This window comes from Gigantopelta aegis, chromosome 10, assembly GCF_016097555.1.
Source record: "Gigantopelta aegis isolate Gae_Host chromosome 10, Gae_host_genome, whole genome shotgun sequence".
Taxonomy (NCBI): Eukaryota; Metazoa; Mollusca; class Gastropoda; order Neomphalida; family Peltospiridae; genus Gigantopelta; species Gigantopelta aegis.
In genome coordinates this window covers 91,164,253-91,190,600 of record NC_054708.1, presented here as the reverse complement: position 1 = coordinate 91,190,600, position 26,348 = coordinate 91,164,253, and the positions used below count along the sequence as shown (strand labels likewise).

Here is a 26,348-nt window from a genome sequence, read left to right as displayed (position 1 = left end):
TATATATATATATACATATATACACATATATATATATATATATATATACACATATATATATATATATATATATACACATATATATATATATATATATATATATATACACACATATATATATATATATATATATATATATATATATATATATATATATATATATATATATATATATATATATATACACATATATATATATATATATATATATATATATATATATATATATATATATATATATATATATATATATATATATATATATATATATGATGCTTTTCAAGTTGGTTTTATCACATAAACTGTTTTAATGTACAATGGCACAAATGTTCCTCCATTACCGGAAATGGAGGGACAGGTCACAATGATCAAAATTATATAATTAAAAATTATAACTTATTAATACTTCCAAGCTATTAATTGATCATATGGATTTAAAAACTTTAAAATTTGCTTTGACATAAAAAAAAAGAAAGAAAAATCATGTTTGTTGGTAACAGAGGGAAACCACAAGTATATTTTAATTAATTACTAATACTACTAATTACTTATAATATTTAAATGTAAACAACACCACCAAACCTTTGTGTGACAAAATAACTATAATCAGCACTAGTTTGAACTTTTAGTATAGTTGTATTCACTAAATGAAATGTTTATGCACATGCATTAACATAAATAAAGAGAATTTATCAACAAAGGAATGCCGCCATTTTGTCTATTTGAAAATCCAGCAATGATTGTAATGCATGGCTTTTAAATGAAAAACATGAACTGTTAAAATAAAAAAATAGGTGCTACATGTAGTCAGATACTTACCAAATTAGTTTTCCTGTATGATAGACTTGTTCCACGGACATGAGGTATAGTCTTAACTAAACACATGTGCACAAAGAAAATGTCCAGGTGCCGCCATTTTGGTTTTCTTCTTTGGCTGGAGACCCACACAGTGGTGTCTGAATTAAGTCCTTTTGAAGTTGCACCATACTGCCTAAGATGGCAAGGCTATTAATCTCAGGATTTTGCACCTCTCATAATAATCCCTTGTTCTATCTGAATTCCTGATGTCATTGTTGTTGTCTTTGTTTTTCTTGTGGGTTTTTTTTTTTTTTTTTTTTTAGTTAATTAACTTTTTTATATGTAAATACAAATTACCATTAATAGATAAAATAAATCCATGCTGTAATAAACACACTGAAATGGAGCTCACCTCCACACACACACACACACACACACACACACACACACACCCTCTGCCCTGCCACTACAATTTTACAGATATTTATTGTGACAGGTGGTGAGTCTGGAGGGTCTGTTTAAGTGAGGAGGTAGCATGGGATAATTATAATCATATAGCATCATGTGTATTAATATTAATATTAATAAAAAAAATATTATCACTGGAAATACTATCAAATTCTGTTAGATGTATGTTTGGTTGTTTAGCCACTGTTCCCAATGAATTTGATAAATCCTGTGAGAAGTTATGAATTTTTAAAAAATAACCATGAACTTTTTTTGGACTTAGTTTTTTCCCTGTTCATTTGGAACACATCATTTCCTTTGCAAAAAGACTATCTCCAAACTAATTGTTCACTTATATTTCACTTATAGAAACAAACAAAAAATATCTTAATTCCAGAACACTTATACCATTGATAAACCACTTATAGGTGAAATATATGTGGAGTATCAGTGATGTATCGGTTAACCATTCTTTTCACTTATACTTATACACACTGATACTTCACTTATACCAATATATGGGTAACTTATAGGCCACTTATAAGTGGTGTATATGTAAAGTATAAGTTTGTATAAGTTATTTCCGTAAGGGTCATATTCAGGGGCTCACACTGTAAAGAATATCTTTTTCCTAGAACTGAGGGTCACTCATATTCAGGGGCTCACACTGTAAAGAATTTCCTTTTAGCCAATTTTCATATATGTTGAGTATAATTTTTTTGAAAATTATCAGAAGTGGCAAATTTAAAACATTTTATTAGCCAAATACTAAATGTTGTTTCTTTTTATCTTTGTATAAAAATAGGGACAACCGATTTGTTTTATTATTATTATTTTGATCTTGTTGTCTACTAGATATATTTTATACGTGTGTGTGTGTGTGTGTGTGTGTGTCTGTATTATTTGAACATTGTTGGTGTTGGACAGATTGCTTAAATTGTTTAAATTGTCAGGTGGTCATTTGTCAGTAGTGTTTTGGGTGCACTTAGCAGGATCACCATGTTTTTACAACTTTTTGTCCTTATTTTTTAAAAATTATAATAAATTCTTACTTTTTATGTAAAATTCCCAATAATTTTTTTCATTTTAATATTTGAGAAGTTAAATACATGTAGTTCTAAAATATGTTCTACACTTTTAATATTTCAGAAGTTAAATACATGTACCCAAACAAAAATTGCAAGCTTAATAAATAGCTAGAAACTAGCTGGTAACTACCTTGTGACAAGGTTGTACAAGCATATTTTACATGGTAGTAGCATGCTTGCGACAAGCTTCCCGCAAGCTTGTTCAGTTTAAGCTAGTATTTGGAACCTTTTTACAACCTTGCAAGCTTGCGATGAGCTACCCACATGCTTGCTACAAGCTTCCCGCAAGCTTGCGATGAGCTTCACGCAAGCTTGCGGCGAGCTTCACACAAGTTTGCGATGAGCTACCCGCATGCTTGCTACAAGCTTCCCGCAAGCTTGTGACAAGCTTCACACACGCTTGTGACGAGCTACCTGCAACCTTGCGACAAGCTTCCTGCAAGCTTGCGATGAGCTTTCTGCAAGTTTGCGACGAGCTTCCCACATGCTTGCGATGAGCTTCCTGCAAGCTTGCGATGATCTACCTACAAGCTTGCACCATCATCAGTGGCAGCCATCTTGCATTTGTATAATTCTTTAAAAAAAAACCCAAAAAATGGTTTTAAAGTGAAAAACTTGAACATTTAAAACAAAAAAATAGGTGCTACATGTTGTCAGATATTTAGGCTACAAAATTAGTTTACCTGTATGATAGACAAGTTCCATGTATGTGGGATAGTCTTGACTAAACTAATATGCTAAAAAGCTCCTGGTCCTATATTCTTCTTCTTCTTGTTTTAGGTTATATTCCTCCACTATCTGGAGATCCACACTGTGGTGTAAAGTCATTTGTTTGTTTCTTCTTGTTTTCTTTTTTCTCCTGTTCCACCAAGCAGGATTCAACCAAACTTGGTCCAAATGATCCTCTTATAGACCTGACCAAGTGTTGTTATTTTTCAGGCCAATAAAAATTCCAAGATGGCCACCCTGGCCTCTGAATAACTGAGACATTTTTTACTTTTCCTCAAGTTCCACCATGCAAATTTCAACCATATGTATTTCAAATGATCCTCTCATGGCCCTGACCAAGTTTGTTATTTTTCGGGCAGATTTAAAATCAAGATAATTGCCCTCCCTTACCGAAATAAATGACTTATATTTTTCACTTATAAGTGAAGTATAAGTCGTTAATACTTTTCAAGTATAAGTGACTTATAAGTAAACGATTAGGATTTTGTATGCAAATGAGGTATCACTTATACAAAGTATATGTGACATATAAGTGAAGTGTTAACCATATATATAAGTGAAGTGTAAGTCATTCGCTTATATTTAACAGAAGTGTTAGATATATATATAAGTGACTTATAAGTGAAGTACCAGGTATAAGTGAAGTATAAGTGATTCACTGATATTTAACACAAACTGCTGTATAAGTAAAGTATAGGTGAAGTATAAGTGATTCACTGATATTTACAAACATTGCTGTATAAGTGAAGTATAAGTGATTCACTGATATTTTACAAAAAATGCTGTATAAGTGAAATATAAGTGAAGTATAAGTGATTCACTGATATTTACAAACATTGCTGTATTTATAAGTGAAGTATAAGTGATTCACTGATATTTTACAAAAAACCCCACTATAAGTGAAGTATAAGTGAAGTATAAGTCATTCACTGATATTTAACAGAAACTGTTGTATAAGTAAAGTATAGGTGAAGTATAAGTCATTCACTGATATTTACAAACATTGCTGTATAAGTGAAGTATAAGTGATTCACTGATATTTTACAAAAAAAACCACTATAAGTGAAGTACAGTACGCGAACCAACCATAATTGCGTCTAGACGGCGACTCCGTCCAAGCTAGACGGCGTCTAGACTAGTCGGCAAAATTTTAAAATTTCATGTTTAGACGGTTGATCGGCGGTAGCTGCAGACACTGAAAACGTGCACGAGCTACTTGATTTGAGCCTCTAAGCTTTTTTTGTGGGTTGTCAATTGCCACTACATGATGTTATGAAGTAAAAAAAAAAAAAATATATATATATATATATATTTATTTCACGTGGTTTTTCTTAAATCGCGATTGACGTGTTTACAAGGCATTCGCACTACATTGAAAATAATAATTAAATAATAGATTTTTATTAACCAATAGCCCTTGTAAATCGTTCAGTGGGAAACGATTACAATAAACAAACAATGAACAGGAGTGTATGGAGAAGGAAGATTTCTTCGGTTACTAAGGAAAGAAGTGAAATCGAGAGAAAAAGGGGGAAACGAAAGAATAAGCTTGCTTTTGCGTACGTGATAATTAGCACAGCAGTGGACAGTTCATTTCATTTGTGAGGGGATGTCAAATCTGTTTTTACATTTACTACATTTAAAAAAGTTAAATAAATAATAATAATAATAAAAGAGAAAATGATAAAAATAAGTGTTTTTAAAAGGGGTGGGGGGGGGAATACTGCGTGTTAATACATATTTAAAAATAATAATAAGTTTGCTTTTGCCTACGTGACGATTGTCATCGGCAGCTATGGATATTGTTTTATTTGTCGGAGGGAATCAGGTTCCCAGGTCCGTAGGAATAATATCTGGGAGAGGGTGCACAACTTAGCGGGGGATCACAGCCCCCATAGTGTGGAGATGGGACACGGGCCATATTTTTACTTTATTTTTGTCCTCGAGTGCAAGCGGTTTTATCTGGAGCTGTTGTTGTTGCAGATGTATTCTCTCTATCACCCATTTACCTTTTCCTACACTAATTGTACCAATATTACCTGTATACGTTTACCGCCGATTTGACCAACGATCACGAGTCGCTGCAATTTCCTAAAACATTTTTTTTTCGTACGTACGAATTAGTTCACTCAAAATGATGAAAATACAATGTTTTAAAAATTATAGACTGGTGTTATTAAAATATCTCTCATCGGTATTCCAAGCCAATCGAAATAAGTCGGACGATGATTCTCCGCAAAGTTTGACACTTGTATAGCACATAGTCTTTTGGACTGAATCATGTCTATCAATAGGAAACATGATGGCATTCTTACAACTGTACCTAGTGTCGGACAAAATGACCGCTTATAATAACTTTGTGAGATTACCAAAGCATGGCAATTGATACATAGCCTCAACTGGCTTACGTGAAGGTATCTGTGTACATACCGTTAGATTTAGTTTAAAACCCATTTTGCCTCTCACAAGAGCATGTACCATGTATTACGAACATGCACCGCGGTACACAAGATCTTGTGCCACTGTCGCTGGAAAATTGTGTTCTCGTTACTAGGAATAGCATTTTACAGAATTTCTAATTTCCAACAAATAGAAACTGATATTAAAGGGACATTTCTGAGTTTGCTACATTGTAAGATGTTTTCGACTAATAAAATATTTCTACGATTAAACTTACAAAATAAATATATTTTCTTGTTTAGAATATCAATGTCTGTATATTTAATGTTTTTGGTCATAAATTGAAACTGGTTAAAACATTTTTTTAAATATACAATAATTCTTCCCCAAAGGTATTTTGACAGGTCGATTTTCATGGGTCGGTCGGGTTAGACAAGCCTAATTTTCTTAGTCTTTTGAAAAAAAATTAAAATCTAATATCAGAATGTCTTACTATCAGTAGAATTCATAGACCACGTACAACAAGTATTCGAAAAAAGTGTTACTAACAACACTATACAAATTCCTAAATAATTAAGTGTGAGAAAAACAAACAATAGACATCACATTATGCAAGTACAAACATCTAAAATTAAAATACAAGAGTAATATTTACAGGAATAAAAACTGCAATTACTTAAAACTACATGTTAATGATGTAAGTTCAGTGTTCGAGATAAATTTCTTCGCCAGTATCCCAAATGGATACTAACATTTCAAAATCTGGTATCCCACCTGAGAATTTAGTATTATATGGCATCCCAGTGGGATACTGGGTTCTTGAAGTCTGGTATCCAAAATTAAATTCTGGTATCCCTGGGATATCGGGATACCGTTAATCTCGAACACTGAAGTTACATAGGACTTGAACCAACTCTGCAGCAATGTGTCTTCTGTAACTAACATCATCAATAACTAAATATTCAAGTTTGCATTACCATAAAATTTATATAACAATATTAAAAATTCCTCATTAAAACAAAAATATGGAATATTATTGTGTTCATAAAATAATTAATAGCAGACCAATAAATTTAGTGTCCATTTCTCAACATTAGTTTTGTAAGTTACACTGGACAACAAAACATCTAAAATCAATTTTGCTTTCATAGTCTTATGTAACTAACATCATCAAACACAAATTAATTCAACTTAAGACTGTTGGGGGTTTCTTGAAAATATCAAATATATACATCAGAAATAACCTAGATTGTTACTTAATTTTATCAATTTAACAATAAAAAACATTAAGAGTAGACCGTTAAAATTACTATGGCGATGGCGTTCGTTTCAGTTGACACAAAAATCATTAAAATGGCGGCTGAAATATGCCGGTATTACATTTTTTACTTTTGTCATTATTTTACGACCGTTTCGCTAGTAACACGACTTTAATCTGTTGCTAAAAAAGAGCCTGCAAAACATCGCGCAACTTATTCATTTCAACTCGCTGTAAATTTTGACAGAGAAAGGAAAACTTTTTCGTTCGTTGCAAAAGACCACAAAAAGGCGCCAAAAATATTGTCAGTAAAACGAACATCAGCTGGCATAGAAATAGAAATATAATCGCCGGTTTCACTTAGCTTTCATACTTTGTATTAATTAGCTTTTGATTTTATTACATTAAAAAAAAATAATCTCAAAAAATCGACGCACCAGCGCTTAACAATCTAGTTTTAAATAATGTTCGTTTCACAGAGACACATGTGCAAATGAAAATCTCCCCTGAGCAGTCCACCAAAAATGAGCTAAAAATGCTAAATTGTAATATATCATATTATAACTTTAACTAAAAACATATCAGAAATAAAGAGTGTATTTTGCTTACCTGATTTTGTCAATTATCGAATCCAGTTGCACACAAATCATAAAAAATAACAATTAGTCGAAGTTCAAATCACATTGCGTTTCAAGCGGATGTCGGACAATAAATGACTTCCAGGTCACAATTATAGCCTCTATACTTTGTTGAAAACAGTGAAATGTCATTTCGTCACTTCCTGTGGAAATTTCCAGTCTATATACCCCATTGACAAGTCGGTAAAGATTGTCGACCACGTGGGGTGAGCGGGAAAATGTTCGTTTCACATGGACGCAAAACTTAAAAATGAATCTTTGTTTACATCTGCTAGAAATATAGCTTGTCATTCTTATTAGGTTTTGCCATTTTATTAAACATTTGTTTGAATGTAAATCGTAGAAATAAAAGCTGTGTAGAAGTAAACAAACAAAGAAACGACTATGAGGTACAAAGGTCGTGCTCATGTTGGACAACAATGGTAACGAACAACAATGATTTTTAACTAATTCACTGTATAAACGTGATAGCATAAAAAAGAACAACACAATTAATTACTGGCTCTTTCTTTATTAAACTAGAAGCAAACATTTTATTTTGATCATTGTTTTCACTTGTTTTTGTGCTACACGCCAATTAAGTTGACCCATCATTCGTGTCCTCGTTTCCGGCGAATTTACCTCACATCGTCAGCAGAAAAAAAATCATTAATAATAAAATATCATAAGAAACTAATTGCCAAACACTGTAATTTAATCACATATATCATAATGTCAACATGCTATTTACTTTGAACTTCAAAATGACGTATTTGTTAAGGATTACGGAGTTGAATGCACACGTACACCCTTGTATCTTCCTTCTTTGGCCCAATAGCGTGCCACTCCACATGGACTTGTCCATGTGTTTTGTGAGCTCAAATCTACCATGTACTTGTCCATGTGTTTTGTGAGCTCAAATCTACCATGTACTTGTCCATGTGTTTTGTGAGCTCAAATCTACCATGTACTTGTCCATGTGTTTTGTGAGATCAAATCTGCCATGTACTTGTCCATGTGTTTTGTGAGATCAAATCTGCCATGTCCTTGTCCATGTGTTTTGCGAAAACAGGAACTACATGTTGTATATGTCTGAACTAGGTCTGCCACAAATCAAACTTTCTGTTATGAAAATCTAAATCCATTGCCATCTGGATCACAGCTTTGTTCTTGGAGAGAAAACAATCCTCACAAAATACCACCCAACCAGGGCCTCATCTTTATGTTGTTAAAATTAAGAATCTCACCTTAATTGGGCCTTATCTTTGTTCTGTGTGAACTGGAATCCAACCCTAACAGATCCCTGGCACTGTGGTGAGAGAACCAGAATCCCACCTCATTGGGACCTCAGATAAATGCTGTTAAATGAGGAAATTAGATCTTGCTTGTTGTCCCAGATTCTGAAAGTGACAACACTGTTTGAACTGAGGAGGAGAGTTCATGACTGTTTGGGGGAGAAACAAACACAGATTTTGTCATTGATGGTGGTGTTGTGCATGTATTTGGGAAGTGGTTCTCTACTATGTGAACCTAGTCTGTGACTGGATCATTTCTCATATATAGTATCACCAGGAATCCCATCGTATGGGAAATACATGAAGTCTTTGTTATGTCAGTGACCAAGTGCTGGTTCCAAGTGGTAAGTTAGTGTGCAATTTTCTCTTATATGGCTACCTTTGTTCAATATATCTTCCTTCAATTTTTAAAATGTGATTTGTTACCTGATAACTGAAATGGACAAGTTTTAGCAAAAAGGTACATTGGATAGGGTGATCTGTTTCAACAGTTTTATGATCAGTTTAACTATTTTTTTAAATTTATGGTTAAAGTTGTTTCAAATTGTTCATATGCAGTTGTGTAACAATGTATACTTATGCTATAATGTTTTATTTTGAGTACCAAGGTTTTGAAATTTGAAAAGTTGTTTTCCACTACAACTGCCTGTTGTTCCGTACACATGTTTGCCATAGGGCTGTTAACATTAGTCATAGAGTTTCATAAGGCAGGCACATGGTTCTGTGGCTGAAACATGGGAAATGTGTCATTGTTTTCAAATATTCTATCAAACAGGTCAAAGTGGTGTTGCATAACAGCCAAAGCCTACACAGAGCTTACAGTGTAGTTGACTGAGCTTAGTTGACATTACTATGAGGAACATGTCTTAAGTAATTGTGTTACTATGAGGAACATGTCTTAAGTAATTGTGTTACTATGGGGAACATGTCTTAAGTAATTGTGTTACTATGAGGAACGTGTCTAAGTAATTGTGTTACTATGAGGAACGTGTCTAAGTAATTGTGTTACTATGGGGAACATGTCTAAGTAATTGTGTTACTATGAGGAACGTGTCTAAGTAATTGTGTTACTATGGGGAACATGTCTAAGTAATTGTGTTACTATGGAGAACGTGTCTAAGTAATTGTGTTACTATGTATGGGGAACGTGTGTAAGTAATTGTGTTACTATGAGGAACGTGTCTAAGTAATTGTGTTACTATGAGGAACGTGTCTAAGTAATTGTGTTACTATGAGGAAAGTGTCTAAGTAATTGTGTTACTATGAGGAAAGTGTCTAAGTAATTGTGTTACTATGAGGAACGTGTCTAAGTAATTGTGTTACTATGTATGAGGAATGTGTCTAAGTAATTGTGTTACTATGGGGAACGTGTCTAAGTAATTGTGTTACTATGGGGAACGTGTCTAAGTAATTGTGTTACTATGGGGAACGTGTCTAAGTAATTGTGTTACTATGGGGAACGTGTCTAAGTAGTTTTATTATGGGGAATGTGTCTAAGTAATTGTGTTGCTATGAGGAACGTGTCTAAGTAATTGTGTTACTATGGGGAATGTGTTTAAGTAATTGTGTTACTATGAGGAACGTGTCTAAGTAATTGTGTTACTATGGGGAACGTGTCTAAGTAATTGTGTTACTATGAGGAACGTGTCTAAGTAATTGTGTTACTATGGGGAACGTGTCTAAGTAATTGTGTTACTATGTATGAGGAACGTGTCTAAGTAATTGTGTTACTATGGGGAACGTGTCTAAGTAATTGTGTTACTATGGGGAACGTGTCTAAGTAATTGTGTTACTATGGGGAATGTGTCTAAGTAATTGTGTTACTATGAGGAACTTGTCTAAGTAATTGTGTTACTATGGGGAACGTGTCTAAGTAATTGTGTTACTATGAGGAACGTGTCTAAGTAATTGTGTTACTATGGGGAACGTGTCTAAGTAATTGTGTTACTATGTATGAGGAACGTGTCTAAGTAATTGTGTTACTATGGGGAACATGTCTAAGTAATTGTGTTACTATGGGGAACGTGTAAGTAATTGTGTTACTATGGGGAACTTGTCTAAGTAATTGTGTTACTATGGGGAACGTGTTTAAGTAATTGTGTTACTATGGGGAACGTGTCTAAGTAATTGTGTTACTATGGGGAACGTGTCTAAGTAATTGTGTTACTATGGGGAACGTGTCTAAGTAATTGTGTTACTATGGGGAACGTGTCTAGGTAATTGTGTTACTATGAGGAACGTGTCTAAGTAATTGTGTTACTATGTATGAGGAATGTGTCTAAGTAATTGTGCTACTATGAGGAACGTGTCTAAGTAATTGTGTTACTATGGGGAATGTGTCTAAGTAATTGTGTTACTATGGGAAACGTGTCTAAGTAATTGTGTTACTATGGGGAACGTGTCTAGGTAATTGTGTTACTATGGGGAACGTGTCTAAGTAATTGTGTTACTATGGGGAACGTGTCTAAGTAATTGTGACATTTATGAGTCAGGTCTAGTTCCTAGGTCATACATTCGACAGACTGATACAAGCTAAATGTCACCATTATTTGAATTAAAGCACATTGTGGAATTAAAACTATGATTAGGCCATCTCTGAAACAAAATGGTATATCTAGCTGTACCCCATTCATCTTGTTTGTAGTTGAATACAGACTCATAGAGGGAGGGTTACTTCCTCACTTGTGGGAAAATGGTTTTAAAACACTACAATTAAAATATATATATCTAAATATGCTCATAAATGTATAAGCTTCTTTAACAGTTTCAAAAACATGCATTAAAAAACTGCCCCTATTTGTTAAATATTTCAAAACTGCAGTCCCCAGGGGTATGATTCGAATTTTGTCATATTGCAATTTATTTTCTTTCATTTTTCTGTTTAAAATAATTCTCATAATGTAACTTTAATTATTACAGTAATTGGGAAATAGTTTAATGTACACATTCAGAGCAAGCTGTTGTAGCACACGCCTGTCCTGGGCACAAGTACCGGCCTCAGCCAGTTTCTCCGTCCAGGACCTAGAATCAGTAATATAAATGAGATTTGTCTTCCACGTGGCTGTTCAAAAATACAAACTTGTCTAAATTTGAGACTAATTTCTAGAACTGGTTCTCAAATTTTAGCATTTGATTCCATCTAGAAATCTCAACAACAACAAAATAAACCCTCCACAAAATGAATTGCAACCCTTCAATTAATATTATACATAATTGTACATAGCATGTAGATGTATAATTGTTGAATTTGTAGTTTATGTAGACTGTATAATTGTAGGGTTGGTTGTGTGACTTACTGCTGTTGTTTATGTAGACTATAACTGTAGAGTTGGGTGTGTGACTTACTGCTGTTGTTTATGTAGACTGTATAACTGTAGGGTTGGGTGTGTGACTTACTGCTGTTGTTTATGTAGACTGTATAACTGTAGGGTTGGGTGTGTGACTTACCGCTGTATTGTGCAATCCACAGCCCACAGCCCACCACAGTGAGAGGCGACTGTTAAGAGCCTGCTTGTTATACTGCACTGCTAACTCTGCCCACAGATGATAGCAGTCTCACAGACCACAATGGGCATCCTGGTGGCTTTGTCTTGCGGGTGTGTTGCCCTGCTGGGAGTGCTCACTGGCACAGATGAGTAATTCAGTACAGGATGGCATGATAAGGTGTTGGTCTCTTTAGGCTGCTGGCCCTGTCACTTGTTAGGTCTTTGTTCTTCCCAACACACACTGATTATTGATTAAATGACTTTAATTGTCTACTAGTATTGCAGTCTACTGCAGGGATCACAATGAGTTGATGATTAACAGCTGTCGGGGTATCAGGAGGATGCCATACATGTATGTCAGTAGTCAAACATGGTACTTTGTTCTCAACAAAATCTGTTTAAAAACAAAAAAACTATTTAAAAAATCCAACCACCACATAAATTTAAATTTTTTAAAATTATTATTTTATTATTTTTAACAAATTATTTCTATGTTTTCAAATTCAAATATACGGTGCACATACCAGTGCCCTACAACTAATATATTAAATGATGTGGTATGTGCTGCCCTGTCTTTGGGAAAGTGCATATAAAAGATCCCTTACTGTTAATGGAAAAATTATGTAGTTTTCCTGCATAGACTACATGTCAGAATTAACAGATGTTTGACATCCAATAGCTGATGATTAATAATCAATGTTCCCTAGTAGCAAAACAAACTTAAATTTATGGGGAGGCAACTGGCAGTCAAAATACGGAACATGCTTTCTTATTGAATCAGGTTCGCAAGCATCTTTTACTTTCCAACTTAAGCATTATACCCACTGCTCGTATTATTATTAACAAATGTGTGCCAGACAAGCAGTATTAAATCATCTAAAAGAAGAGATAAACTGACTGGTTTAAACTGACATAAAACAAGAGTAAAAGTTTGTATCAGTACAGGTGGTTTAGCACTGAGTCGCAGTTTTTAGCATTTAATTACTTCCAGACTAAAATGTCACAAGCAGAGATGGCTTCCCAATCCACCATAGTAACTTGTAGCCTTGATATGCTGGTACTTTAAAAAAAATTTAAAAAAAATTAATTGATGTTTGTGTTAAAGTTGGGGATTGACATACTTGAACAAAGTTTTGTGCATGTGTCAAGTTAGGTACTTAAAGCTGAAATATAGTCACATGATTTTCCTCACTAATAAAGCTGTGTTAATAGGAAATGTCAAGTATTTATGACTGAGGAAGTAATAGCACGTACATATTAGTCAGCACAAAATTAATGTATAGGAAACAGCTCTTGTTAGCATTCTACAAGGATATGTAGCTGGTGTTTACATAAAACTATCACCACAGTGTGCATGATGTTAATGTTAGTTTAATAGTGTATGGCTGGCTTCACGTGCTGTACAGTATCACTTGGAAATGCAACAAGTTATGGTTGCGCGTTTTAATGGGACAGATAACAAGCTTTTAAAAATGTTCATCTCTCACATTTGTGGGTCGATGTGAAGCAGAATTATCTCAGCGTCTCAGCGAGTTTGTGGATCTGAATCAATACTCTGCACAGCCCGTTGGTGCTTGGTCAGTTTACAAATGTAGCTAAAGTGTGTGTCTGTGGAACTAATGGCTCACAACACTGAATGCTGCATGTAGTACAGGCTTTTGTTGGTCTGAAAACTGGTTAACAATAAATGGGAGGATTGCTTCCATTGCTGTGATAACTAAGTAGTCATTGTTTGAGTAACTCTGAATAGCTCTTTGGTATAATTCCTGACTAGTATTTGGTATGGGATAGTCTGTGAACAATCAGATTGAATAATAAAATATCTGCAGCTATTGGTAAATTCTTGTATTAAATATTAATATACTTTGTAAGTTATTTGTAAAAAAATTAATAACACATGTCAAAAATGTAATAATACACGTCAAAAATTGAACAACGCATGTGCTGTTTTTGTGGAAAACATTTAAAAATTGTAATTCAGTTTTGAATGCTGCATACATTAACCAAACAAATTTGTTTTCAAAAGGATGTATTAAATATAAAATGGATTACAAATTTATACACCAAACATAATACATATATGTTATATATTGAAAAGTCTATGCTGGTGGGAATACTGGCCTACAACACAACATGTTAAATACATGAGTGATGAACAGTACTACATAGCGTACTTAACGTGTTGCAAACAAAAAACGATTAGCTAACATATTGTGCAGTTTCTGTGATAAGGTGCACTGTAACCAGAGTCTGATGCAATCGGTGCAGCTGGAATCTGAATGAATTATTTTCCTGCACTGCCAATGTGTTGCCGGGCTTGTCCTTGCTCAACAGTTCAAGTTTAACACTTCAACATCTCACGCTTTGCATAATTTGTGTGTTTTTGGAATCAGTTCAGTCCCTCCAGGATCTCAGTCAGACAGCTGCAGGTTTCTGTTGCTAGGCCTGTCCTAGCGCTACCTGACCTGTTGCAGTTTGGTGGAAACCCATTCTGTTGTCTGCAGATTTCTGTGCTGAAAACGGACTCCCATCATCTGTAGATCTCTCATGTAATGTCTGTCTGTAACAACTGTTCAAAGTGTGGTGGAAACTGATGCTGTCAGCCCCATTTATTACACAGATTAAAATAACTGATATGCTCTTTTTAACACAGTAATGGGAAGTACAGGCGGGTTTTTCCTCGTGTGATACCATATCTACAAAGACCATATATCAGTGAGACGCTTTATTTATAATCAATGTAAATGAGATGCTGTGATTGTGGCACAGTATGCTGTGTATTAAAATATAGTTTCTAAGCCTGTAAGGACATACAGGGAAGGCTTTCCCCTGATGTGTCATACCATATCCACAGTAAGGTTGTTTTCTGTATGTAAATGAGATGCTGTGGTTGTGGCCCACAGTAAGGCACACGCTGTAAGTGAAACAGACTGTCATGGTCTCACACTTGTTTTTACTACATGGTGAAGCAGCAGGTCATTCCGTGCAGTCCACACCCTCCTGTGTGAGTGTCCAACACTTACTGACCACACCATGGACAGCATTACCAGCTGGTGATGACCCCTGGTCACTTCAGTTGTGTTGTTTTTCAAGTCCACTGCAGTCTCTATCTCAGGAGATGTAATTTATTGAGGTTAACCAGTTTTAATATTCATGCAAGTAGAGACTCTTGAGAAATGAGATATTTACAGATTTTGGTGACTAATGAAGCCATATTGAGTTAAGTTTATCTCTGTGAGCTCCATCAGGTCTCTTGTTTTTCATTGTGTTTATAATAACCTGTGACGTGGACGAGAGTAAAATATTCGCTTTCTTATATTGATTGGGTGATGTGACCGTGGATGGTGCGGCTTGATTTCATTACCTTGTTTTATTTGATGGAATATGTAGTGAACACAGAGATTTTACCTACAATAATTATCTGCGTATTGATGTGATCTGGCCAATTACAGTTCCATTACATTGCCTGGCATCATTTGATGGAATAAAACTGGTGTTACAATGAATTCTGTGTGTTGATGTGATAACACCATGGCAATTGCCTAGTCGGCTGATGGAATATGTAGTGAACACCCATCTACTTCTTACACTGGTTGTGTGCATCTATCTGGACACAGGACATAGGTGATGGAAGCTGAGGCAGTGAGTGAGGTGGTCATGAGGAGGAAACCCTCCAGCTCTCAGGTTAGTCTGGTCTTCTTTCATAATTCTCCATTCCTGCATTTCCTGCTTCTGTACATAGAAAGCTTAGCTATGGGAATGAAGCTGTTAAATACTAACTGCTAATACAACTGAATAATACACCCTGCAGTAGGGAATGTACATGGCCAAATTAGCAAATTGATAAGTTTTATTTAAAGTTGCTACAACATTTAGTTTTTCGCTAATAAAATATTGCTTAAATTAACAACATTTTAATAATTTTCAAAGAAATACTTGATATACAATGTATTGTTATCCACTTACATGGTGTGTATAATTATGACTTGTAGTGGTCTGTAGGTACCACTGTTAATTACAGTCAGCTATATGTACATACAATGTACTGTTATCCACATACATGGTGTGTATAATTATGACTTGTAGTGGTCTGTATGTAGGTACCACTGTTAATTACAGTCAGCTATATGTACATACAATGTACTGTTATCCACTTACATGGTGTGTATAATTATGACTTGTAGTGGTCTGTATGTAGGTACCAGTGTTAATTACACAGTCAGCTATATGTACATACAATGTACTGTTGTCCACTTACATGGTGTGTATAATTATGACTTGTAGTGGTCTGTATGTAGGTACCACTGTTAATTACAGTCAGCTATATGTACATACAATGTACTGTTATCCACTTACATGGTGTGTATAATTATGACTTGTAGTGGTCTGTATGTAGGTACCACTGTTAATTACACAGTCAGCTATATGTACATACAATGTACTGTTATCCACTTACATGGTGTGTATAATTATGACTTGTAGTGGTCTGTATGTAGGTACCAGTGTTAATTACACAGTCAGCTATATGTACATACAATGTACTGTTATCCACTTACATGGTGTGTATAATTATGACTTGTAGTGGTCTGTAGGTACCACTGTTAATTACACAGTCAGCTATATGTACATACAATGTACTGTTGTCCACTTACATGGTGTGTATAATTATGACTTGTAGTGGTCTGTATGTAGGTACCACTGTTAATTACACAGTCAGCTATATGTACATACAATGTACTGTTATCCACTTACATGGTGTATATAATTATGACTTGTAGTGGTCTGTATGTAGGTACCACTGTTAATTACACAGTCAGCTATATGTACATACAATGTACTGTTATCCACTTACATGGTGTGTATAATTATGACTTGTAGTGGTCTGTAGGTACCAGTGTTAATTACACAGTCAGCTATATGTACATACAATGTACTGTTATCCACTTACATGGTGTGTATAATTATGACTTGTAGTGGTCTGTATGTAGGTACCACTGTTAATTACACAGTCAGCTATATGTACATACAATGTACTGTTGTCCACTTACATGGTGTGTATAATTATGACTTGTAGTGGTCTGTATGTAGGTACCACTGTTAATTACACAGTCAGCTATATGTACATACAATGTACTGTTGTCCACTTACATGGTGTGTATAATTATGACTTGTAGTGGTCTGTATGTAGGTACCACTGTTAATTACAGTCAGCTATATGTACATACAATGTACTGTTATCCACTTACATGGTGTGTATAATTATGACTTGTAGTGGTCTGTATGTAGGTACCACTGTTAATTACACAGTCAGCTATATGTACATACAATGTACTGTTATCCACTTACATGGTGTGTATAATTATGACTTGTAGTGGTCTGTAGGTACCAGTGTTAATTACACAGTCAGCTATATGTACATACAATGTACTGTTATCCACTTACATGGTGTATATAATTATGACTTGTAGTGGTCTGTATGTAGGTACCACTGTTAATTACACAGTCAGCTATATGTACATACAATGTACTGTTGTCCACTTACATGGTGTATATAATTATGACTTGTAGTGGTCTGTATGTAGGTACCACTGTTAATTACACAGTCAGCTATATGTACATACAATGTACTGTTGTCCACTTACATGGTGTATATAATTATGACTTGTAGTGGTCTGTATGTAGGTACCACTGTTAATTACACAGTCAGTTATATGTACATACAATGTACTGTTGTCCACTTACATGGTGTATATAATTATGACTTGTAGTGGTCTGTATGTAGGTACCACTGTTAATTACACAGTCAGCTATATGTACATACAATGTACTGTTATCCACTTACATGGTGTATATAATTATGACTTGTAGTGGTCTGTATGTAGGTACCACTGTTAATTACACAGTCAGCTATATGTACATACAATGTACTGTTATCCACTTACATGGTGTATATAATTATGACTTGTAGTGGTCTGTATGTAGGTACCACTGTTAATTACACAGTCAGCTATATGTACATACAATGTACTGTTATCCACTTACATGGTGTGTATAATTATGACTTGTAGTGGTCTGTATGTAGGTACCACTGTTAATTACACAGTCAGCTATATGTACATACAATGTACTGTTATCCACTTACATGGTGTGTATAATTATGACTTGTAGTGGTCTGTAGGTACCAGTGTTAATTACACAGTCAGCTATATGTACATACAATGTACTGTTATCCACTTACATGGTGTATATAATTATGACTTGTAGTGGTCTGTATGTAGGTACCACTGTTAATTACACAGTCAGCTATATGTACATACAATGTACTGTTATCCACTTACATGGTGTATATAATTATGACTTGTAGTGGTCTGTATGTAGGTACCACTGTTAATTACACAGTCAGCTATATGTACATACAATGTACTGTTGTCCACTTACATGGTGTATATAATTATGCCTTTTAGTGTTCTTTATGTAGGTACCACTGTTAATTACAGTCAGCTATATGTACATACAATGTACTGTTGTCCACTTACATGGTGTGTATAATTATGACTTGTAGTGGTCTGTAGGTACCACTGTTAATTACAGTCAGCTATATGTACATACAATGTATTGTTATCCACTTACATTGTGTGTATATAATTATGACTTGTAGTGGTCTGTAGGTACCACTGTTAATTACAGTCAACTATATGTACATACAATGTACTGTTATCCACTTACATTGTGTATATAATTATGACTTGTAGTGGTCTGTAGGTACCACTGTTAATTACACAGTCAGCTATATGTACATACAATGTACTGTTGTCCACTTACATTGTGTGTATATAATTATGACTTGTAGTGGTCTGTAGGTACCACTGTTAATTACACAGTCAGCTATATGTACATACAATGTATTGTTATCCACTTACATTGTGTGTATATAATTATGACTTGTAGTGGTCTGTAGGTACCACTGTTAATTACACAGTCAGCTATATGTACATACAATGTACTGTTATCCACTTACATTGTGTGTATAATTACGACTTGTAGTGGTCTGTAGGTACCACTGTTAATTACACAGTCAGCTATATCAATCTAATTAAAATTAGCTCCACTATTACATGTGAATCTAACAGCAGCCAGTTGGAGCTCATGTCCACCAATCAAAACCTTACTTGCAGAATCATGCCAGTGATTTAAAAATAATTTGAAAACATTCCGAATTATCCTGAGGGTATACGACATGTTTCATGTGAATTACGAATGCCTTATTTAGACCAGTAGAACTAATTTTAATCAGATTGCTAACAACACTGCGTAGTCTCCAATGTTCAGGTAACATTTCGTCTGTAAATAATAATTTAAATATTGACCAATCACACTTCGCCTTTTATAATGTTATTTGGGAGCATACAAATTCTAAAAATATCGGGCGAGTCTATTTTAGTGTCCGCAGTACAGCGAACCATACCAATACGTACGGGATGGGTTATCAGTCTTCAATTTTACATTACAAATTATTTATTTTATAAAATAAAACATGTTTTAAGGCATTTGTAATTCACACGAAACATGTCGTATACCCTCAGGATAATTTGGAATGTTTTCAAATTATTTTTAAATCACTGGCATTATTCTGCAAGTAAGGTTTTGATTGGTGGACATGAGCTCCAACTGGCTGCTGTTAGATTACAATTTTAATTAGATTGTCAGCTATATGTACATACAATGTATTGTTGTCCACTTACATTGTGTGTATATAATTATGACTTGTAGTGGTCTGTATGTAGGTACCACTGTTAATTACACAGTCAGCTATATGTACATACAATGTATTGTTATCCACTTACATGGTGTATATAATTATGACTTGTAGTGGTCTGTAGGTACCACTGTTAATTACACAGTCAGCTATATGTACATACAATGTACTGTTGTCCACTTACATGGTGTATATAATTATGACTTGTAGTGGTCTGTATGTAGGTACCACTGTTAATTACACAGTCAGTTATATGTACATACAATGTATTGTTATCCACTTACATGGTGTGTATAATTATGACTTGTAGTGGTCTGTATGTAGGTACCACTGTTAATTACACAGTCAGTTATATGTACATACAATGTATTGTTATCCACTTACATGGTGTGTATAATTATGACTTGTAGTGGTCTGTATGTAGGTACCACTGTTAATTACACAGTCAGTTATATGTACATACAATGTACTGTTATCCACTTACATGGTGTGTATAATTATGACTTGTAGTGGTCTGTAGGTACCACTGTTAATTACACAGTCAGCTATATGTACATACAATGTACTGTTGTCCACTTACATGGTGTATATAATTATGACTTGTAGTGGTCTGTAGGTACCACTGTTAATTACACAGTCAGCTATATGTACATACAATGTATTGTTATCCACTTACATGGTGTATATAATTATGACTTGTAGTGGTCTGTATGTAGGTACCAGTGTTAATTACACAGTCAGCTATATGTACATACAATGTACTGTTATCCACTTACATGGTGTATATAATTATGACTTGTAGTGGTCTGTAGGTACCACTGTTAATTACACAGTCAGCTAAATGTACATACAATGTATTGTTATCCACTTACATTGTGTGTATAATTACGACTTGTAGTGGTCTGTAGGTACCACTGTTAATTACACAGTCAGCTATATGTACATACAATGTATTGTTATCCACTTACATGGTGTATATAATTATGACTTGTAGTGGTCTGTAGGTACCACTGTTAATTACACAGTCAGCTATATGTACATACAATGTATTGTTATCCACTTACATGGTGTATATAATTATGACTTGTAGTGGTCTGTAGGTACCACTGTTAATTACACAGTCAGCTATATGTACATACAATGTATTGTTATCCACTTACATGGTGTATATAATTATGACTTGTAGTGGTCTGTAGGTACCACTGTTAATTACAGTCAGCTATATGTACATACAATGTATTGTTATCCACTTACATGGTGTGTATAATTATGACTTGTAGTGGTCTGTAGGTACCACTGTTAATTACAGTCAGCTATATGTACATACAATGTATTGTTATCCACTTACATGGTGTGTATAATTATGACTTGTAGTTGTCTGTAGGTACCACTGTTAATTACACAGTCAGCTATATGTACATACAATGTATTGTTATCCACTTACATGGTGTATATAATTATGACTTGTAGTGGTCTGTAGGTACCACTGTTAATTACACAGTCAGCTATATGTACAATGTATTGTTATCCATTTACATGGTGTATATAATTATGACTTGTAGTGGTCTGTAGGTACCACTGTTAATTACAGTCAGCTACATTGTGTATATGTACATATATATACAATGTACTGTTATCCACTTACATGGTGTGTATATAATTATGACTTGTAGTGGTCTGTAGGTACCACTGTTAATTACAGTCAACTATATGTACATACAATGTACTGTTATCCACTTACATGGTGTGTATATAATTATGACTTGTAGTGGTCTGTAGGTACCACTGTTAATCTATGTCACGTGGTTGAGTTCATTTTCACAAAGTGGGTGTGCTGGTGAGTAATACATATTGTTTCTCACAATCATTATTAGTTAAAACTTTTTAAGTTTACAGATTTTGTTTCAAATGTATTCAATGGGGAAATTATACTTTATTTGTGCTACATGTATATCTACTGATATAATATCAGCACCAACATAATACATCCTTTTTTTCCACTTCTAAAAGAAGTTTGTTTTGTTTAACAACAGCACTAAAACACATTGATTAATTAATCATTGGCTATTGGTTGTTTGGTAAATCTGACACCCATTCATCAGAGGAAACCTGCTAGATTTTTCCTAATGCAGCAAAGGATCTTTTATGTGTACATTCCCACATACAGGAAAGCACATACCAGTTGTGGTGCACTGGTTGGAATGAAAAAACCATCCAATCAGCTGAATGGATCCATCAAGGTCTATAAAAGATGCCTTGTGGCTAATCAAAAAGCCTGTCCTGGATACAGGAACCGGCAGAGGCCGATACCTGTGCCCATGACAGGTGTGCACTACAACAGCTTGCTCTGAATGTGCACATTAAACAATCCATCCATCCATCCAACTAAAACGAATTGCTCTGGTCTAAAGGATGACACATTTCTATAAAAGATGACTTGCTGCTAATCAAAAAGAGTTGCCCTGGTCTAGAGGATGGCACATGTCTATAAAAGATGCCTTGCTGCTAATCAAAACGAGTTGCCCTGGTCTAGAAAATTAAACATGTCTACAAAAGATGCCTTGCTTCTAATCAAAAAGAGTTGCCCTGGTCTAGAGGATGGCACATGTCTATAAAAGATGCCTTGCTTCTAATTAAAAAGAATTGCCCTGGTCTAGAGAATGGCACATGTCTATAAAAGATGCCTTGCTGCTAATGAAAACGAGTTGCCCTGGTCCAGAGGATGGCCATATAAAAGTAATCATATGTTGAATGCCATATAACCGTAATCATATGTTGAATGCCATATAACCTTAATCATATGTTCAATGCCATATAACCTTAATCATATGTTGAATGCCATATAACCTTAATCATATGTTCAATGCCATATAACCGTAATCATATATGTTCAATGCCATATAACCTTAATCATATGTTCATTGCCATATAACCTTAACCTTCTGACTACTGCAGGCGAGATATCTCGCCCGACGTCACGTCAGTCGATATACTGTACACTGTATACAGTGCATTCCCCAATTAATATTTCCCGCCGTTTTGCACCCGACACTCACCGGAAACGGAAATATAATTAAAGGAAAAATATTGTTTTCAAAATGGTGGTTTTTGTTTTGATTTTTTCAATTGAAAATACCTTGAAATTTTTAGTTCAAAAAGTGGTTTTCGGCAAGTATTTTCGCGTGACAACAATGGCGGCACGTCGCGGTAATTTTCAGGGATCGATAGCTGATTGTAACAGCTAATTTGATAATAAATTTGATCGTTTTACCAACAACGAAAATTACCAAATATTGCAATATGAATCGTAGTTTGGGTTTTAAAAAAAATTCTGGTCAGAAAACCACTGTTATCGGGAATAATGGACATAAATACTGGACAGCTGGCCACAAATGCCCGTAAGTAAACGCAACTTTTTCGATTTTTTGCCTAATTTTAATCACCATTAGCCGATCTAAAATAATAAAAATTACAAAAAAAGACACGAAAATAATACTTACCAATTCATATATGAACTTTATTTCATGTATTTATGAAACATTTAAGTGAATATATGTGAGTAAAAATTATAAACTTGTACCCACTCAACATGGTTTTTGTTAAAAATTAATCCAGTAGTCTAAAGGTTAATCATATGTTGAATGCCATATAACCGTAATCATATGTTGAATGCCATATAACCTTAATCATTGTTGAATGCCCTATAACCTTAATCATATGTTGAATGCCCTATAACAGTAATCATATGTTCATTGCCATATAACCGTAATCATATGTTGAATGCCATATAACCTTAATCATATGTTGAATGCCCTATAACCTTAATCATATGTTGAATGTCATGTAACCGTAATATGTTCATTGCCATATAACCTTAATCATATGTTGAATGCCCTATAACCGTAATCATATGTTGAATGCCATATAGCCGTAATCATATGTTCAATGCCATATAACCTTAATCATATGTTGAATGCCCTATAACCTTAATCATATGTCCAATGCCATATAACCTTAATCATATGTTCAATGCCATATAACCTTAATCATATGTTCATTGCCATATAACCGTAATCATATATGTTCAATGCCATATAACCGTAATCATATGTTCATTGCCATATAACCGTAATCATATGTTCAATGCCATATAACCTTAATCATATGTTCATTGCCATATAACCGTAATCATATATGTTCAATGCCATATAACCGTAATCATATGTTCATTGCCATATAACCGTAATCATATGTTCAATGCCATATAACCGTAATCATATGTCCAATGCCATATAAACGTAATCATATGTTCAATGTCCTATAACCTTAATCATATGTCCAATGCCATATAACCACAATTAAAATGGGTTAAAATGAGTATATTGTAAAAGAAACCTTTCTTTGTTTGTTTGTCGCAGGGGAGTTCAGTGAACACTGACTAGCACAGACCTGCATATGTATAACAGCAACCTAATGTGTACCACTATGGCAACAGTTAAGTTTTAATGAAACTCTCAGACTTGCTGGTGGTAGTTTTAATAAAGTTTAATCACCATGGCTCAGTGCCAGCCTGATCCCTGTGCAGTCTGCCAGCCTGATCCCTGTGCGGTCTGCCAGCCTGATCCCTGTGCGGTCTGCCAGCCTGAACCCTGTGCGGTCTGCCAGCCTGATCCCTGTGCGGTCTGCCAGCCTGATCCCTGTGCGGTCTGCCAGCCTGAACCCTGTGCGGTCTGCCAGCCTGATCCCTGTGCGGTCTGCCAGCCTGATCCCTGTGCGGTCTGCCAGCCTGAACCCTGTGCGGTCTGCCAGCCTGAACCCTGTGCGGTCTGCCAGCCTGATCCCTGTGCGGTCTGCCAGCCTGAACCCTGTGCGGTCTGCCAGCCTGAACCCTGTGCGGTCTGCCAGCCTGAACCCTGTGCGGTCTGCCAGCCTGATCCCTGTGCGGTCTGCCAGCCTGATCCCTGTGCGGTCTGCCAGCCTGAACCCTGTGCGGTCTGCCAGCCTGAACCCTGTGCGGTCTGCCAGCCTGAACCCTGTGCGGTCTGCCAGCCTGAACCCTGTGCAGTCTGCCAGCCTGATCCTTGTGCAGTATGAGAGAAAACTCAGTTTCACAATTTAATCTGCATATATGTACCTATCTAAAACAGTATTCATCACTCTGCAGTTTGAGAGTAAGGATCCGGATCCAGTACCCAGCTCTTGGGATCCATGCATGAAAATGTTTGATTACAAACATTACAACAGTACAAGCATGTCATGTAAATTTACTTGTTCCAAACCAGGCTTTCAGAATTGTTTTTAATGCCTATAGATAGTTAATACCATGAGCTTTTAACATGATTACGTCATACAAACTGCCTGCATGTGACATGATTAAAGATTTGAGTGGAGACTAAAGTATTACAAGCTAAGACCCTGGGCTCAGCATAAGATGCAGGCAGTCATTCATTCTCCATTTATGCATATAAATTAAAACCTATTATGTTTCCATAGAAACTTGTTGAATTAATAAAATATCAAACAAAGCTTTGGGGCTTTGTGAATTTAAAGATGAATGTCAGGTGTCATTGTTTATGCTGTGTTGAGTGTGCTGGGATGTTGGTGTCTAGTGTAAACTTGTCAGTACAGTATTAAGAAAATGAGTTGAGGGAAGGTGTAGCTTGGTGGTAGAGCGCTTGCCTGGATTGCAGCATCAATCTCCAACCATGTTTTTTTGTCGCTGTCCCACGCATCGTTCTTCAGCTTGTACTAAAGGCTGTGTGTGTATACTGTCCTAGTTATGGGAAAATATATATATTAAATTCCAGTGCTGCTTTCCTGGTAGAAGTCCATTTAGGTAATGTGGTCTGAGTGGCTTTACTGGCAGAAGTCCATTTAGGTAATGTGGTCTGAGTGGCTTTACTGGCAGAAGTCCATGTAGGTAATGTGGTCTGAGTGGCTTTACTGGCAGAAGTCCATGTAGGTAATGTGGTCTGAGTGGCTTTACTGACAGAAGTCCATGTAGGTAATGTGGTCTGAGTGGCTTTACTGGTAGAAGTCCATGTAGGTAATGTGGTCTGAGTGGCTTTCTTTTCTCTCTTCACCAAAGGGCGGGACGTAGCCCAGTGCATGGAAAAGCCTTCGCTTGATGTGTGGTCAGTCTGGGATCGATTGCCGTCAGTGGGCCCATTGTGCTGTTTCTCATTGCAGCCAATATACCATGACTGTTATTTCAAAAGCTGTGGTATGTGCTACCCTGTCTGTAGGATTGTACATATAAAAGATCCCTTGCTACTAATATAAAATTGTAGCGGGTTTCTTCTTTAAGACTATATGTGAAAATAACTGAATGTTTGACATCCAATAGCTGATGATTAATAAATTAATGTGCTCTAGTAGTGTTGCTAAGCAAAACAAACTTTAACTCTTCTCCAAATATGGAAATAACCACATACAGTGGCTGTGTCTAAATTGTACTCATTTGTCATTAAATAAA

General features: G+C 35.3%; 1 protein-coding gene across 6 annotated transcripts in view; it reads left to right on the top strand.

Moving 5' to 3' along the window:
* Positions 1–26,348, top strand: part of LOC121384211 (rhotekin-2-like) — a 145,647-nt gene that overhangs the window by 34,447 nt on the left and 84,852 nt on the right. The window contains exon 1 of one of the 6 annotated variants that reach the window (XM_041514494.1): positions 8,728–8,976. The exons of 4 other annotated variants lie outside the window; for them this stretch is intronic. In XM_041514494.1, the coding sequence (XP_041370428.1) occupies positions 8,947–8,976 (30 nt within the window). In that variant the 5' untranslated portion in view covers positions 8,728–8,946. Of the gene's footprint in view, positions 1–8,727; positions 8,977–14,154; positions 15,802–26,348 lie in introns of those variants that run through there. One more of the 6 variants, XM_041514493.1, reaches the window with a different exon arrangement.